Source organism: Salmo salar, chromosome 03, assembly GCF_965601325.2.
Source record: "Salmo salar chromosome 03, fSalSal1, whole genome shotgun sequence".
Lineage (NCBI taxonomy): Eukaryota > Metazoa > Chordata > Actinopteri > Salmoniformes > Salmonidae > Salmo > Salmo salar.
In genome coordinates, this window is record NC_138293.1 from 23,957,819 (window position 1) to 23,975,713 (window position 17,895).

The 17,895-nt window shown below is 42.3% G+C and overlaps 1 protein-coding gene across 1 annotated transcript in view; it reads right to left on the reverse strand.

Annotated features, from left to right (window-relative positions):
- Nucleotides 1–17,576, reverse strand: part of dhx9 (DEAH (Asp-Glu-Ala-His) box helicase 9) — a 31,724-nt gene extending 14,148 nt beyond the window's left edge. The window contains 15 exon segments of the mRNA XM_014190662.3: nucleotides 35–191; nucleotides 390–472; nucleotides 614–755; nucleotides 989–1,180; nucleotides 5,985–6,062; nucleotides 6,237–6,398; nucleotides 6,535–6,624; nucleotides 6,799–6,935; nucleotides 7,140–7,186; nucleotides 8,576–8,724; nucleotides 8,883–9,043; nucleotides 9,153–9,276; nucleotides 16,570–16,710; nucleotides 16,811–16,938; nucleotides 17,454–17,576. Of these exon segments, the coding sequence (XP_014046137.3) occupies nucleotides 35–191; nucleotides 390–472; nucleotides 614–755; nucleotides 989–1,180; nucleotides 5,985–6,062; nucleotides 6,237–6,398; nucleotides 6,535–6,624; nucleotides 6,799–6,935; nucleotides 7,140–7,186; nucleotides 8,576–8,724; nucleotides 8,883–9,043; nucleotides 9,153–9,276; nucleotides 16,570–16,710; nucleotides 16,811–16,938; nucleotides 17,454–17,571 (1,909 nt within the window). The 5' untranslated portion in view covers nucleotides 17,572–17,576.
- Nucleotides 17,577–17,895: the final 319 nt, after the last annotated feature.

Below are 17,895 nucleotides of genomic sequence, written 5' to 3' on the forward strand. Positions count from 1 at the left end.
AAAGTTTGCGAGCTCCATATGACTGAGCTCTTACCTTGTACTGGGAATGTGCGGCCGAACACCTCGATGACAGGGCAGTTGAAGAAGTACTCTCTGAACATGGTGGTGTCGATGGTGGCAGACATAAGGATGATGCGGACCTCTGGGTAGGTCTGGACCACGTCCCTCAGCACCACCATGAGGAAGTCAGTCTGGGAAGAGCAAAAAAGTAAACATTACTTACTTTAGTACACCGAGGGCTGATTTCCCAGACACAGATTAAGCCTAGTCCTGGACTACAAACCATTCTCAATTGAGACGCTCCATTGAGAGTGCTTTTTAGTCCAGAACTAGGCTCAATCTGTACCCCTAAGGATTACAATTTGGCGAGGGTCATCAGATATACATACATTGATGTCTCTCTCGTGGATTTCATCCACAATCACATGGCTGATCCCGCGAATACCTGCTTCCAGCTTCCGCAGTAACACACCTGGAAATAGAGCAATACACCAAATTATGCTATATATTATCAATACAATTCCATGTGTCTTCTGCTATTCTTAACCCCAGTTGTATTAGCTACATAAAACACCTAAAGTATGAATAACAAATGAAAATAAGAGACCCTTACCAACAGTGCAAAACATGATGCTGGCATGGGGTCGTGGGAGGATGGATTCAAAGCGGACGCTGTACCCACAGCTCTTACCAACATCCTCTCCTCTCTCGTAGGAAACACGCTCTGCCACAGACACTGCACTGATACGCCGGGGCTGACGAAGAAGGGAAGGGGTTACCGTGAAATAGCAGTCATTCAGATATCTGCACTTTAATATTCTATTTATCTTCTATATAACAGTCCATGTCCTGGACCTGTGTTTGTCTGTAATGTCTTAACGTTCACACAACGCCACAAACAACATTTCCCAATTGGACAACAAAGGCATTATCCCATCACAAGCAAGGAAAATCTTCAAATTCATGAATATTTAATTTCGAGTCTTACCTGGGTTACAATAATGTTACACTCGGATGCCCTCCCACTCTTGATGAACTGATCCAGGATGTACTGAGGAACCTGGGTGGTTTTGCCACAGCCGGTCGCCCCTCGAATGATCACCACTGAGCTGCCCTGAACGGCAGTCATTATCTCCTCCTCAAAGTTCTTCACTGGAAGCCCGTCTCGCTCCCCAATGACCTAGGAGACACGTTTTTGCATGTCAGTCAGACATAACACAGTCCCATGCAAAATTCTGATATTTTGCATAGCAATATACAACGATTGTCCAATTTGTCACAAAAATGTGCCGATGTGGGAAAAGGATTGTTGACATGTGGCTTGATTGAACCATATGCGGGAAATGTTGAAATTGTGAGCCCTCTTTTTGTACTGCGGTGGTGGGTCAGTCATGTGATAATATTGCGATGATTTCACTGTTTTATGTAGAAAAAGTGTGGTGATTGGTGAAATTTGCAAGCTCTCGCATAATATGCAGGGAATAGTTGATTTGGCACACAAAAACATGTGATCACAGAAACCAGGAATCCTGGAGGGACTGATAACAGGACATAATTTAACACTAACTCAAGATAATTGAGTGATTCCTCACGAAACCAGACCAAAAAAATTCCACCTTTTTTCTGATTTGATCCATAGAATTCTCATTTGAAGGAAGGATTGTTGACATACAATTTATCTAAAAGCATATTAATACATTATTAATTGAAGTTGGAATATTTGTGACATTTTGGCCTTGCACAGGCCGCCGACTATTGGCATATCAAAGTACCAGAGCGGGATCTCTGATAGTTTTAATGTTATGGCTAATTGTATACAGAGAAACTGGCATAGTAAGCAATGTAACCAATCACACCCCTCATAGTACTTGTATCAGTCTTCATCCTGCAAATCACCAGCAAAGGGCGACCATTTTGAATCAATTTCACATTGACTCTGTTGGTAACGTTTACTAATTGGATCATAACTCTAAAAGTATCAGAGATCCCACTCTGGAACTTTGATATGCCAGTAGAATATAGTATGCTCAAGAATATATTGAACAATTAGCTCAATCAGAAATGGTATATTTTGAATATTCATGTTTTATTTTTCAATATTCATAAATTAAAGCTAAAATAGGTACAGTGCTTTCAGAAAGTATTCAGACCCCTTGATTTGTTAAAAAAAAAATTAGGTTACAGCCTTATTCTAAAAATGATCACGGTGCTTTTTCCTGTCATCAATTTACACACAATACCCCATAATGACAAAGCAAAAACAGGTTTAGACATTTTTGCTAATTTATATATTTGTAAAAAATTATAAAAGAAATCACATTTACATACAGTGAGGGAAAAAAGTATTTGATCCCCTGCTGATTTTGTACGTTTTCCCACTGACAAAGAAATGATCAGTCTATCATTTTAATGGTAGGTTTATTTGAACAGTGAGAGACAGAATAACAAAAAAATCCAGTAAAACACATGTCAAAAATGTTATAAATTGATTTGCATTTTAATGAGGGAAATAAGTATTTGACCCCTCTGCAAAACATGACTTAGTACTTGGTGGCAAAACCCTTGTTGGCAATCACAGAGGTCAGACGTTTCTTGTAGTTGGCCACCAGGTTTGCACACATCTCAGGAGGGATTTTGTCCCACTCCTCCAAGTCATTAAGGTTTCGAGGCTGACGTTTGGCAACTCGAACCTTCAGCTCCCTCCACAGATTTTCTATGGGATTAAGGTCTGGAGACTGGCTAGGCCACTCCAGGACCTTAATGTGCTTCTTCTTGAGCCACTCCTTTGTTGCCTTGGCCGTGTGTTTTGGGTCATTGTCATGTTGGAATACCCATCCACAACTCATTTTCAATGCCCTGGCTGAGGGAAGGAGGTTCTCACCCAAGATTTGACGGTACATGGGCCCCGTCCATCGTCCCTTTGATGCGGTGAAGTTGTACTGTCCCCTTAGCAGAAAAACACCCCCAGAGCATAATGTTTCCATCTCCATGTTTGACGGTGCGGATGGTGTTCTTGGGGTCATAGGCAGCATTCCTCCTTCTCCAAACACGGCGAGTTGAGTTGATGCCAAAGAGCTCCATTTTGGTCTCATCTGACCAGAACACTTTTACCCAGTTGTCCTCTGAATCATTCAGATGTTCATTGGCATACTTCAGACGGGCATGTATATGTGCCTTCTTGAGCAGGAGGACCTTACGGGCGCTGCAGGATTTCAGTCCTTCACGGCGTAATGTGTTACCAATTGTTTTCTTGGTGACAATGGTCCTAGCTGCCTTGAGATCATCGACAAGAACCTCCCGTGTAGTTCTGGGCTGATTCCTCACCATTCTCATGATCATTGCAACTCCACGAGGTGAGATCTTGCATGGAGCCCCAGGCCGAGGGAGATTGACAGTTCTTTTGTGTTTCTTCCATTTGAGAATAATCGCACCAACTGTTGTCACCTTCTCACCAAGCTGCTTGGCGATGGTCTTGTAGCCCATTCCAGCCTTGTGTAGGTCTACAATCTTGTCCCTGACATCCTTGGAGAGCTCTTTCATCTTGGCCATGGTGGAGAGTTTGGAATCTGATTGATTGATTGCTTTTGTGGACAGGTGTCTTTTATACAGGTAACAAGCTGAGATTAGGAGCACTCCCTTTAAGAGTGTGCTCCTAATCTCAGCTCGTTACCTGTATAAAAGGCACCTGGGAGCCAGAAATCTTTCTGCCACCAAGTACTAAGTCATGTTTTGCAGCGGGGTCAAATACTTATGTCCCTCAATAAAATGCAAATCAATTTATAACATTTTTGACATGCGTTTTTCTGGATGTTTTTGTTGTTATTGTCTCTCACTGTTCAAATAAACCTACCATTAAAATTATAGACTGATCATTTCTTTGACAGTGGGCAAACGTACAAAATCAGCAGGGGATCAAATACTTTCCCCCCTCACTGTAAGTATTCAGACCATTTACTCAGCACTTTGTTGAAGCACCTTTGGCAACGATAACAGCCTCAAATCTTCTTGGGTATGACACTACAAGCTTGGCACACCTGTATTTGGGGAGTTTCTCCCCTTCTCTGCAGATCCTCTCAAGCTGTCAGGTTGGATGGGGAGCGTTGCTGCACAGCTATATTCAGGTCTCTCCAGAGATGTTCGATCGGGTTCAAGTCCGGGCTCTGGCTGGGCCACTCAAGGACATTCAGACACTTGTCCCGAAGCCACTCCTGCATTGTCTTGGCTGTGTGCTTAGGGTTGTTGCCCTGTTGGAAGGTGAACCTTCGCCTCAGTCGGGAGGTCCTGAGCGCTCTGGAGTAGGTTTTCATCAAGGATCTCTCTGTACTTTGCTTCGTTCATCTTTCCCTCAATCCTGACTAGTCTCCCAGTCCCAGGCCGCTGAAATAAATCCCAACAACATGATGCTGCCACCACCATGCTTCACCATAAGGAAGGTGCCATGTTCCCTCCAGACGTGACGCTTGGCATTCAGGCCAAAGAGTTCAATCTTGGTTTCATCAGACCAGAGAATCTTGTTTCTCATGGTCTGAGAATCTTCAGGTGCCTTTCGGCAAACTCCAAGTGGGCTTTCATTTGCCTTTTACTGAGGAGTGGTTTCCGTCTGACCACTCTACCATAAAGGCCTGATTAGTGAAGAGCTGCAGAGATGGTTGTCCTTCTGGAAGGTTCTCCCATCTCCACAGAGGAACTCTGTCAGAGTGACCATCAGGTTCTTGGTCACCTCCCTTACCAATGCCCTTCTCCCCTGACTGCTCAGTTTGGCCACGTGACCAGCTCTAGGAAGAGTCTTGGTGGTCCATTTAAGAATGATGGAGGCTACTGTGTTCCTGGGGACATTCAATGCTAGCCAATTTTTTGGTACCCTTCCCCAGATCTGTGCCCTGACACAATCCTGTCTCGGAGTTCTACGGACAACTCCTTCGACCTCATTGCTTTGTTTTTGCTCTGACATGCACTGTCAACTGTGGGACCTTCTATTGATAGGTGTGTGCCTTTCCAAATCATGTCCAATAAATTGAATTTACCACAGGTGGACACCAATCAAGTTGTAGAAACATTCCGATGACAAGTCAATGACAACAGGATGCACCCGAGCTCAATTTTGAGTCTCATAGCAAAGGGTCCGAACACTTATGTAAATAAGGTATAGTTTTTACATTTTATAAATTTGTAAACATTTCTAAAAACCTGTTTTCGCTTTGTCATTATGGGGTATTGTGTGTAGATTGCTAAAGATTTTTATTTATTTAATTCATTTTAGAATAAGGCTGTAACGTAACAAAATGTGGAAAAAGTAAAGGGGTCTGAATACTTACCTTTTTGGGCGACCCGACCAAATTCATATAGATATGCGAGTTGTGGATCTGTCATTCTGGTTGAAAGCCAATCTTAGAAGCGGTAGATCTGTTCTATGTGCGCTCTCTCCATTCATAAGTTTAGTTTTTTGCATCTTTTACTTTCGATTTTGTACACCAGCTTCAAACAAGCCAAAAAATACAATATTTTTGGTTATTGAAAAGACATTTCACCAGTTTAGATGGTACAATGATTCTCTACAATATATTGATTGTTATGTCAAACTGAAATTACGCAAATTATTAGCATTTTAGCAACCAGGAAATGGCAGAGTGATTTCGGCATATTGCACCTTTAAATGCAAATTGTTTTTTGTAAATCTAAATATTACAGGGAAAGCGGTAAAGCTTCATATGACACCAATTTTTGCTTTGTAGCACCTACATATATGAAACATTATGGAGTCTTAAAGGAGGCCTAGGTACAGCCAAAATGTACACATATTCCAAATTCAATTCATTATTTCTCAATTATGCTTTAAGATACAAATATCAAATACGTGTCAACAATCCTACTGCCAAAGAGCCATTCTAAGGATAAAATGTCAAAATCCCCCAAAACAGGGTGTGTTTTTGTCCTGTTTTCATTAGGAATAACTCAATTGCAGTTAAGTGAGGGCAACAACATACCTTCTGTAAGCTTTGATCTTGTTCCAATTGATAAGTCAGCTCATGATGGAGGTCAGTGCTGATTTGCTCTGGGGTGCACTACGGGGAAACGTAAATGATACTTTTAGATAAGATGGACAGCCTACCATAACAAAATAGACTGCTTTAGTTTTGAGAAAGGTCAGATTATGAAGAGAATAACAGTAGAAAACACAGATATATTGTTGCATTTCTTTTAGTAAATGTACAGCTAGAAACAAGTCTTTGATTCACAAATGCCAGTGGTCCATCGTCAATATTGCTGCTGGTCCAGGGGTTCCAGTTGACTTGCGGAGGGGACCAGGGCACCACCCCAGCCATGCTCTGTCTCTGGGAGGGCTCAAACACAGCCATCTTCCCTTGGACCAAAGACACTGGAGTACTTGGATCAGGTGGCTGGGGACAGGAAAAAGGTTTAACTCATAATCCTCATATTAAATCACAAAGTACTTTTCATTGCTTTTGTGTAACAGGACACACTAATTGAAACTGTATAAAGGTTAATAAATGTCCTCATATAAATTAGACTTACTGGAGGTGGAATTACAACACCCAGTTCTTGGGCCATACTCTGCAGCTGATGTTGCAGATCATCCACCACATTCACCTCAAAAGCTTCCAACTGTGAAGACACCAAGGTTCAACCGTACATTAAAAAGACTTGCTGCATACTTAGTTCTAACCTTGAGACATATAAAATAAGGTGAACAAACAAAGCATACAACATTAAGACCATGTCATTAATAAATCAATGTAATAACTCAATATAATATCAGCAGTAAAACACGTTACTTACAATTTCCCCCTCTTTCTTCTTAGTAACGCCAGAATAAGGCTCAATGACACCTAGATGGTAAAGTTGACGGACGATAGACAGCGCAGAGGACTGGGCCGCAAGCTTCTTGTTAGAGCCATGCTCACGGGCAATGATCTCTACAAAACAAATGAAAATGTATTTCTTATTCTGAAGTCACATATTTGTTGTCTCCAGAAAGCTACTAAGCTAGGTTGTCAGTGTTACATTTCTCCTGAATTTGGAAAAAGCTAATATTTCTGACTCATCTTCAAAAATGTAAACAAAGCATTTTACATCTGATAGACAACTCAGTTTGTGTTCAATGAAAAGTTTGTACTTACTTCTACCAAGCTGTCTTACAAATAACTGCATCTCAGCAATAAAGCTCCTGAAGTAGAAGCAAAAAAAACACCATCATCCATAATGTTACTAAGCCTAATTCACTTTCTATGAAAAATCAGAATAATGTGTAACTCGTGTTTTTACTGTAGATAAAACATGTATCAATCATTGGACCAACTGACCTCTGAGCTTGAGAAGCCTATTGTCCAGTCTGATGATAACCCTTGCCCTTGGGGGAGCCAGTATGTTTTTCTGCCAGACTTCAATCAACAATCAACTTTATCACCTCAGCCACTGCCCCATCCCTAGTGGAACAAGTGACACCAGAAATCAAAACCACACAATAATCTGCCCATTCCATCCCCCATTGTGGATGCAACCATATAACAACTTTAGTGCAGCCTAAAGGATGTCACATGTCTTGACAAGGTAGGTTGTGAATTCTGGCATCACATCTCCACTACTATTCACATTCAGAATTACTGACCGAGTCCAGTTAAATTAAAATATAATCCATATTGTACTAGTAAGGTATTGGTTAAGGTCAGAGATCATATAATTAATTATGGGATTACAGGATCTCTATGGTTGAGGTATAAATAGCTCCAAAATGACTTGAGAAAAGTTAACCGAGACCTCTCAGGTGTTAACCGCACACCCAGGAGGGCTCTGTCTCCATATAAGTCCAGCAGAAAAACATGCAGTCCCCATAACTAAATGTACAGGTAACTGCCAAAATAAAGGAAACACCAACATAAAGTGTCTTAATAATGACGTAAATGTTAATAGGGCGTGGGACCACGAGTCGACAGAACAGCTTCAATGTGCCTTGGCATAGATTCTACAAGCGTATGGAACTCTATTGGAGGGATTCTCGCACAAAAAAATCCATAATTTGGTGTTTTGTTGATGGTGGTGGAAAACGCTGTCTCAGGCACCGCTCCAGAATCTCAAATAAGTGTTAAGGGTTGCGATCCGGTGACCAAGACACACACAAACACCCTTTAAACCTCCTATGCTCCTTTGAGACCCTTCTTCCAAAGTCACTGAGGTTGCTTCTTCTTGCCATGGTAGCCAAAAAATGGGCAACTGGGCATTTTTAAATATGACACTAAGCATGATGGGATGTTAAATGCTTAAGTAATTCAGGAACCACACCTGTGTGGAATTACCTGCTTCAATATACTTTGTATCCCTCATTTACTCGTGTTCACTTTATTTTGGCAGTTACCTGTATGTCTACAGGCAAGGCTCAGCTCTTCGGTTTGTCATGAATGCTTTGGAGCAATATTCCTGATAAACTAGATAATATAAATGAATCCATGGAAAATCTCCTATTGGAACCAGCCTGGTCGCTGCGTTACCAGAGTTCAGGCTGGTTCCACCAGGCTAACTGATCAACTTCCAGGCCAAAATATTTTCCCATCATCCTGACCTGTTGTGGTCAGGCCCAACTTGGCTGTATTTGTAATCTGTTTGATTCTTCTCCTTCTGGAAAAACTGGTTCAGACGGGCCTTGGCGTTCTCTAAAGTCCAGTTGCCATGGAGTCCTGCGTTCAGATCTACCTCCTCAGACTCCAGAGTCTTGATGGGGAAAATAAACACTTCAAAGGTTCAAATCAGGCATGCGTGAAGACTGAATTACTACAAATGCATTTCTTAGATTAAATATAATTCAGCATAAAGATAGCTAATGGATATGAAATAATGCCTTGTAAAAATAGTGAATTGATAGGTCCTACTGCCTGTGCCTCCTGCTCATCTCTCTTTGAGTAATAGTCCTTTAGATTAGCCCCACGATCCCACGGAGCATTGCTGTTTGCGCCACCTCCGGAATAATCACCGCTACCGCCCGAATATCCCAAACCAGTGACACCTGGGACTGGCGCAGAAGGTGCATTCACTGAAGCAAAAGTTAAACAACGAGATGAGTTATGACACCATGGGAATGTAGTTAACAGAACATAGACTGTGTACAGACCTACAAGCATTTGGTGAAGTTAGCCAAGTACCTTGCTCAGCTTTCACAACCAGGTGAGGAGGGATAGGTCCACTTGGAGGAAGACTTCCAAAGCTAACGTTCCCTCCATCAACCCCTCCTCCACAGTCAGGCACACTGAAGTCAGGTCCACTTGCCTATCAATAGGAAAATAATGTTTAATACGGTAATAACATGTCCATCATTTTTTATTATCTTGGATGATAAAAAGTATGGTTCGTTATCAATAAAATGTAAAAAATGGTGCAGCGCGTTCAATTTGGCTGCTGGGTGGCAAGGAGATCCATTGCTCCGGTAAAAACATTGACAATTACACTCGTGGCCAAAAGTTTTGAGAATGACACAAATATTAATTTCCACAAAGTTTGCTGCTTCAGTGGCTTTAGATATTTTTGTCAGATGTTACTATGGAAGTATAATTACAAGCATTTCATAAGTGTCAAAGGCTTTTATTGACAATTACATGAAGTTGATGCAGAGTCAATATTTGCAGTGTTGACCCTTCTTTTTCAAGACGTCTGCAATCCGCCCCGGCATGCTGTCAATTAACTTCTGGGCCACATCCTGACTGGTGGCAGCCCATTCTTGCATAATCAATGCTTGGAGTTTGTCAGAATTTGTGGGGTTTTGTTTGACCATCTGCCTCTTGAGGTTTGACCACAAGTTCTCAATGCGATTAAGGTCTGGGGAGTTTCCTGGCCATGGACCCAAAATATCGATGTTTTGTTCCCCGAGCCACTTAGTTATCACTTTTGCCTTATGACAAGGTGCTCCATCATGCTGGAAAAGGCATTGCTCGTCACCAAACTGTTCCTGGATGGTTGGGAGAAGTTGCTCTCGGAGGATGTGTTGGTACCATTCTTTATTCATGGCTGTGTTCTTAGGCAAAATTGTGAGTGAGCCCACTCCCTTGGCTGAGAAGCCCCCCCAAACATGAATGGTCCCAGGATGCTTTACTGTTGGCATGACACAGGACTGATGGTAGCGCTCACCTTGTCTTCTCCGGACAAGCTTTTTTCCGGATGCCCCAAACAATCGGAAAGGGGATTCATCAGAGATAATGACTTTACCCCAGTCCTCAGCAGTCCAATCCCTGTACCTTTTGCAGAATATCAGTCTGTCCCTGATGTTTTTCCTGGAAAGAAGTGGCTTCTTTGCTGCCCTTCTTGACAACAGGCCATCCTCCAAAAGTCTTCGCCTCACTGTGCGTGCAGATGCACTCACACCTGCCTGCTTCCATTACTGAGCAAGCTCTGGACTGGTGGTTCCCCAATCCCGCAGCTGAATCAACTTTAGGAGACGGTCCTGGCACTTGCTGGACTTTCTTGGACGCCCTGAAGCCTTCTTCACAACAATTGAACCGCTCTCCTTGAAGTTCTTGATGATCTGATAAATGGTTGATTTAGGTGCAATCTTACTGGCAGCAATATCCTTGCCTGTGAAGCACTTTTTGTGCAAAGCAATGATGATGGCACGTGTTTCCTTGCAGGTAACCATGATTGACAGAGGAAGGACAATGATTCCAAGCACCACCCTCCTTTTGAAGCTTCCAGTCTGTTATCCGAACTCAAATCAGCATGACAGAGTGATCTCCAGCCTTGTCCTCGTCAACACTCATACCTGTGTTAACGAGAGAATCACTGACATGTCAGCTGGTCCTTTTGTGGCAGGGCTGAAATGCAGTGGAAATGTTTTTGGGATTCATTTAATTTGCATGGCAAAGAGGGACTTTGCAATTAATTGCAATTCATCTGATCACTCTTCATAACATTCTGGAGTATATGCAAATTGCCATGATACAAACTGAGGCAGCAGACTGTGAAAATGATTATTTGTGTCATTCTCAAAACTTTTGGCCACAACTGTATGTGCTGTTCAAGGGATTGTTAAATAAATGTTAGAACCATTTGTTAATATCAGCACCTCTTGAGGAGCATAGTCAGAACTACTAGCAACACATTTCCGACTATTCGTTTTAGCTCTATTAGGAGTTATACAGCAAGTAACTCCATGCTTTTCATTATCAGTAAACATCAATTGATCATGTTATTTCAGATAAGTGAGAGTCACTTGAATCAAATTTTATTGGTCACATATTTAGCAGATGCTATTGCGGGTGTAGCGAAATGCATGTGTTCCTAGCTCAAACAGTGCAGCAATATCTAACAATTCACAAAACACACAAATCAAAAGAAAAATAATGGAGTTAAATATATAAATATTAGGACGAGCAATGTCGGAGTGGCATTGACTAAAATATAGTAGAATAGAATATATACATATGAAATTAGTAAAGCAGCATGTAAACGTTATTAAAGTGACCAGTGATTCCATGTCAATGTATATAGGGCATCTTCCTCTACGGTGCAGGGTTGAGTAACCGGGTTGTAACCGGCTAGTGATGGCTATTTAACAGTCTGATGGCCTTGAGATTGCTGTTTTTCCAGTCTTTTGGTCCCAGCTTTGATGCACTTGAACTGACCTTGCTTTATGGATGTTTGTGAGGGTTTTAGGGGCCAAGCTGAATTTCTTCAGCCTCCTGAGGTTGAAGAGATGCTGTTGCGACTTCTTCAACACACTGTCTGGGTGGGTGGACCATTTCAGATCGTCGGTGTTGTGTACGCCGAGGAACTTGAAGCTTTTCACCTTCACTGCGGCACCATCAATGTGAATAGGGGCGCGCTCGCTCTGCTGTTTCCTGAAGTCCACGATCAGCTCCTTCGTTTTGATGACGTTGAGGGAGAGGTTATTTTCCTGGCACCACTCCGCCAGGGCGCTCACCTCCTCCCTGTAGGCTGTCTCGTCATTGTTGGTAATCAGGCCTACAACTGTTGTGTCGTCTGCAAACTTGAGTTGGAGGCATACGTGGCCACGTAGTCATGGGTGAACAGGGAGTACAGGAGGGGGCTGAGCACGCACCCTTGTGTTGAGGATCAGCAAAGTGGAGGTGTTGTTTCCTACCTTCCCACCTGGGGGCAGCCCATCAGGAAGTCCAAGACCCAGTTGCACAGGGCGGGGTTCAGACCCAGGGCCCCGAGCTTAATAATGAGCTTGGAGGATACTATGGCGTTGAAGGCTGAGCTATAGTCAATGAACAGCATTCTTACACAGGTATTCCTCTTGTCCAGATGGGATAGGGCAGTGTGCAGTGCGATTGCATCGTCTGTGGATCTATTGGGCCAGTATGCAAATTGAAGTGGGTCTAGTGTGTCAGGCAAGGTAGAGGTGATATGATCCTTAAGTAGCCTGTCAAAGCACTTCATGATGACAGAAGTGAGTGATACGGGGTGATTGTCATTTAGTTCAGTTACCTTTGCTTTCTTGGATACAGGAACAGTGGTGGATATCTTGAAGCAAGTGGGGACAACAGACTGGGATAGGGAGAGATTGAATATGTTCGTAAACACTCCAGCCAGGTGGTCTTCGCATGCTCTGAGGACGCGGCTAGGGATGCCGTCCAGGCCGGAAGCCTTACAAGGGTTAACACATTTAAAATGTCTTACTAACGTAGGTCACGGAGAACAAGAGCCCATAGTCCTCGGGAGCCGCGTCAGTGGCCCTGTGTAATCCTAAAAACGGGCGAAGATGTTTAGCTTGTCCGGGAGCAAGACGGTGTCTGCGAAGTGGCTGGTTTTCCCTTTGTTATCAGTGATTGTCTGTAGACCCTGCCATTTAGGTCTTGGGTCTGAGCCGTTGAATTGCACTTTGAATCTGTACTGACATTTTTCCTGTTTGATTGCCTTACGGAGGGAATAACTACACTGTTTGTATTCTGCCATATTTCCAGTCACCTTGCCATGGTTAAATGCGGTGGTTCGTGCTTTCAGTTTCCAGTTTGCACAGTGTAGTGTAGTTCCTTGAGGGACGTCGTGGTATCGGCTTTGGGGGGAATATACACGGCTGTGACTATAACTATTCTCTTCGGAGGTAATACGGTCGGGATTTGAATGAGTTATTCCAGGTCGGGTGAACAAAAGGACTTGAGTTCCTGTACGATTCCAGGGTTTCTGTACCACCGGCCATGATTGGGAGTCCCATAGGGCTGCGCACAGTTGGCCCAGTGTCGTCCGGGTTTGGCAGGGGTAGGCCGTCACTGTAAATAACAATTTGTTCTTAACTGACTTGCCTAATTAAGTAAAGGTTAAACAAATACATTTCTGTCTGCGCGATGTATTGAGAACCCAGCTGGCTGTATGGACGGGGACAGTATATCAGGAGAGCCATGATTCCGTGGAACAGAGTATATTACAGCCCCTGATGTCTCTCTGGAATGAGATCCTCGCCCCGAGCTTGTCTACTTTATTGTTCAGAGACTGAACATTAGCAAGTAATATACTCGGAAGCGGTGGATGCTGTGCACGCCTTCGGAGTCGGACTACAAATACACTTAGAATATCTGTTCTCCGCCGGCATTCCATTCCATATATATATATATAAAACCACATTCCATCCGGCGTCTATTGCATTAGTTACCACCGGCTAAATCTATGATGTTAAAAAAGCTACTGTTGTTATTCTGGTTGCACTGTTTGACATGACTGTAAGTTAGCCGCAGTTGGCTAGCTAGCAAGTGATAAGAACGTTGCCAGCCAGTATGGTAATGGAACATTTAGAACCAACGACTAGGTCGCGCCCATAGATACAGAATAAAAAGACTGAACGACTGGGTCTCATCTCTGGCAACCGAACCGATAGAACGACCAGCCGGCTTGGGTAACAACCCTAGATTTATGTTGGGTCTAAGGATGAAATGGTATGAATTAGAGGTCGACCGATCATGATTTTTCAACGCCGATACTGATTATTGGAGGACCTAAAAAAGCCGATACAGATTAATCATAATAATAATTGTAATAATGACAATTACTATACTGAATGAACACTTACTTTAACTTAATATAATACATCAATAAAATCAACTTAGCCTCAAATGAATAATGAAACATGTTCAATTTGGTTTAAATAATGCAAAAACAAAGTGTTGGAGAAGAAAGTAAAAGAGCAATATGTGCCATGTAAAAAAGCTGACATTTAAGTTCCTTGCTCAGAACATGAGAACATATGAAAGCTGGTGGTTCCTTTTAACATGAGTCTTCAATATTCCCAGGTAAGAAGTTTTAGGTTGTAGTTATTATAGGAATTATAGGACTATTTCTCTCTATACGATTTGTATTTCATATACCTTTGACTATTGGATGTTCTTATAGGCACTTTAGTAATGCTAGTGTAACAGTATAGCTTCCGTTCCTCTCCTCACTCCTACCTGGGCTCGAACAAGGAACACATTGACAACAGCCACCCTTGAAGCAGCGTTACCCATGCAGAGCAAGGGGAACAACTACTCCAAGTCTCAGAGCGAGTGACGTTTGAAACGCTATTAGCGCGCACCCCGCTAACTAGCTAGCCATTTCACATCGGTTACACCAGCCTAATCTCGGGAGTTGATAGGCTCGAAGTCATAAACAGCACAATTCTTGAAGCATTGCAAAGAGCTGCTGGTAAACGCAGGAAAGTGCTGTTTGAATGAATGCTTACGAGCCTGCTGGTGCCTACCATCGCTCAGTCAGACTGCTCTATCAAATCATAGACTTAATTATAACATAATAACACACAGAAATATGAGCCTTTGGTCATTAAAATTGTCGAATCCGGAAACTATCATTTCGAAAACAAAACGTTTATTCCTTCAGTGAAATACGGAACCGTTCCGTATTTTATCTAATGGATGGCGTCCCTAAGTCTAAATATCGCTGTTACATTGTACAACCTTCAATGTTATGACATAATTATGCACAATTCTGGCAAATTAATTATGGCCCTTGTTAGGAATAAATGGACTTCACACAGTTTGCAATGAGCCCGGCGGCCCAAACTGCTGCATATACCCTGACTGCTTGCACGGAACTCAATTTCCTTAGTTAAAAGAAAGTCGTGTTAGCAGGCAACATTAACTAAATATGCAGGTTTAAAAATATATACTTGTGTATTGATTTTAAATAAAGGCATTGATGTTTATGGTTAGGTACATTGGTGCAACGACAGTGCTTTCTTTGCAAATGCACTTGTTAAATCATCACCCGTTTGTCGAAGTAGGCTGTGATTCGATGAGAAATTAACAGGCACCGCAACGATTATATGCAACGCAGGACACGTTAGATAAACTAGTAATATCATCAACCAAGTGTAGTTAACTTAATCACTAGTTAAGATTGATCGTTTTTTATAAGTTTAATGCTAGCTAGCAACTTACCTTGGCTTCTTGCTGCCCTCGCGTAACAGGTAGTCAGCCTGCCATGCAGGCTCCTCGTGGAGTGCAATGTAAGGCAGGTGGGTTAGAGCGTTGGACTAGTACCGGAAGGTTGCAAAAACGAATCCCCGAGCTGACCAGATAAAAATCAGTCGTTCTGCCCCTGAAAAGGGCAGTTAAGCCACCATTCCTAGGCCGTCATTGAAAATAAGAATGTGTTCTTAACTGACTTGCCTCGTTAAATAAAAAAAAAGACAAAAAATACATCGGCAAATCAGTGTCCAAAAATACCAATTAATCGGTCGACCTCTAGTATGAATAAATTAATCAAAACAACGGTTTAAATGAAAATATGGCAATCATTATTTGAATATGTAGGTAACCCGTTGTATAAAAGTGAAGCCGATGCTTGGAGGATATATTGGCACGGTTTTCTAACAACACCCGTGCCAATATATCCTTCAAACACTAGCTTCCCCGGCATTATCACTTAAATGTAGCATATCATGTCTGTCAGTCGCAATCGTGATTAAACAAATGTTGATAAGGGGATAATGTTAGCTAGCTTTGCTAAATAGGTTTACGTTGTTTGGAGAAAAAGTACATTAGGTATACTTACCACTATGTTTAGCCAACTGTACAAAGTTTCTACCGGTAGCTTGCAACGGAAACATTATTATCCAACAGTACATCAGCCAATGTGCCCTTCTGCTGCTTGACAGGCTGCGCCCACAAAGGACGGGAAATTAACCTAAACCACTCACACTTGTCAGGTATAGTTCACTGTAATTTTATATCAATGAAATATCCAATTAATGGTGGCCAATATTGAGAGATATCGTGAGGCTATGCTCACGTATCTGAATTTTACATGATCAATTGATGTTTACTGATAATGAAAAGTATGTAGTTACTTGCAGTATAACTGATGATATTTAGCACTATGCGCAATTGTTTTGCATGGAATAATCAGAAATGTGTAGTTCTTACTATGCTCTTCAAGAGGCGATGATAATATAACCAAATAGTTCACATTTATTTAATTAACAATCCATAGAAAACGGCAAGAAGTTGTCAATGAATTTAGCGGAGCTGTGGGTCTCCTTGTTCCCCAGCAGCCAAATTAATCGCTTTGCACTGTCGTTTTACTGATAACCTATTGGGTGAAATTGTTATAACTGACCCCAAGGGCTGGGACTTCTGCTGCATTCATTTCTCCAACTCGGACAAGATAATTGACAAAGTCTCTAGCAGCATTTGCCTGGGCATCCTTCTTATTGGTGGAGTTTCCCATTCCAGTGTAGTTGAATCCCTCAATACGAACCTTGGAAGAGGAATAACAAATATTGTATATATATATTAAAAGCTACTTTGTTATTTACCGGATGCTTGCAGATGGACATATTTGAAAGAATTCAACTGACCTCACACAGAAACTTCTGTCGGTTTTTGTTTCCAGCGGCTCGAATGTCATAGCTGGGTGTTAGTTTCTTCTTCCCACACCAAGCATACAGGAAGTTCTTGATGTCCGCCATGGCGGATTTGTAAATCTCTGTTGGGATCAGAGATTCGTCGACTTTACTCAGAGCAACTGCATTGTATCAATGATTCAATAATTTTGAAAACACCAGAAAAACCAAGCTCAGGATGCTAGCTTAGTTAGCTAGGTCGTTTTTTTTCTTCTTAGTTAGCTAGTTGACTAACGATAACGCCGTGATCTGCTATTGTATTGGCAAGCTAAAGTTACACGACATGAGCGTGGACACTGGCTAAATGCAATATTTTAGAGGCATTTACAGGTCCTAACTGGCCGTAATATTATCTAAAAATGCATGCACAGTTCGCTAGGTCAGACAAAACAAATCTAGCTATTCGGCTTGGCTTACGTTAGCTGAAAGGTATACAAGCTGCTAGCTAATTCAGGAAGCTAGCTAACGGTAGATGGTAAACGTTAGCTCGTCTAGAAGCTCAATCTTCAGTTCTGTACTAGCCAATGTTGCAATGAAATTATGGACATGACCAGCAAGCTAAATACACTTCACACAACTTTCACTTTGCTTATCTTACCCACTCGACCTCCACCAGATACTTTTTCAAACGAGCCGGCTAGCAAATGCAAACCATTCAGACGGCAGACATGATAGCACTGGGGCACGAGACGGTCAGGCCTGGACTTTGGGCGCATGCGTGGCTAGGACGCACTGGAGCCAAACAGCAAGCGCCCCCTGGCGGTAGGCCGCTATCTAGGTTCTGGGTGTCATGCAAAGATCTCCCCAGACACCTGGCTCTAGTCCAGTGGTCCCCAACCAGGGGTAAGGATCCCTGGGGTTACTTAAGCCTATCCACAGCGTGTACTTGAGAAGTTTCATCTGACCACAGACTGACACTTCCATCACACCGACAGTGTCATTGCATTTTAGTAAACCAGAATTACATTCATTTGCTATGAAAAACTGCTTTGCTATGGAGCATTGCGTTGCAGAGCATTCGGTGTGGTGCATACGTTGGA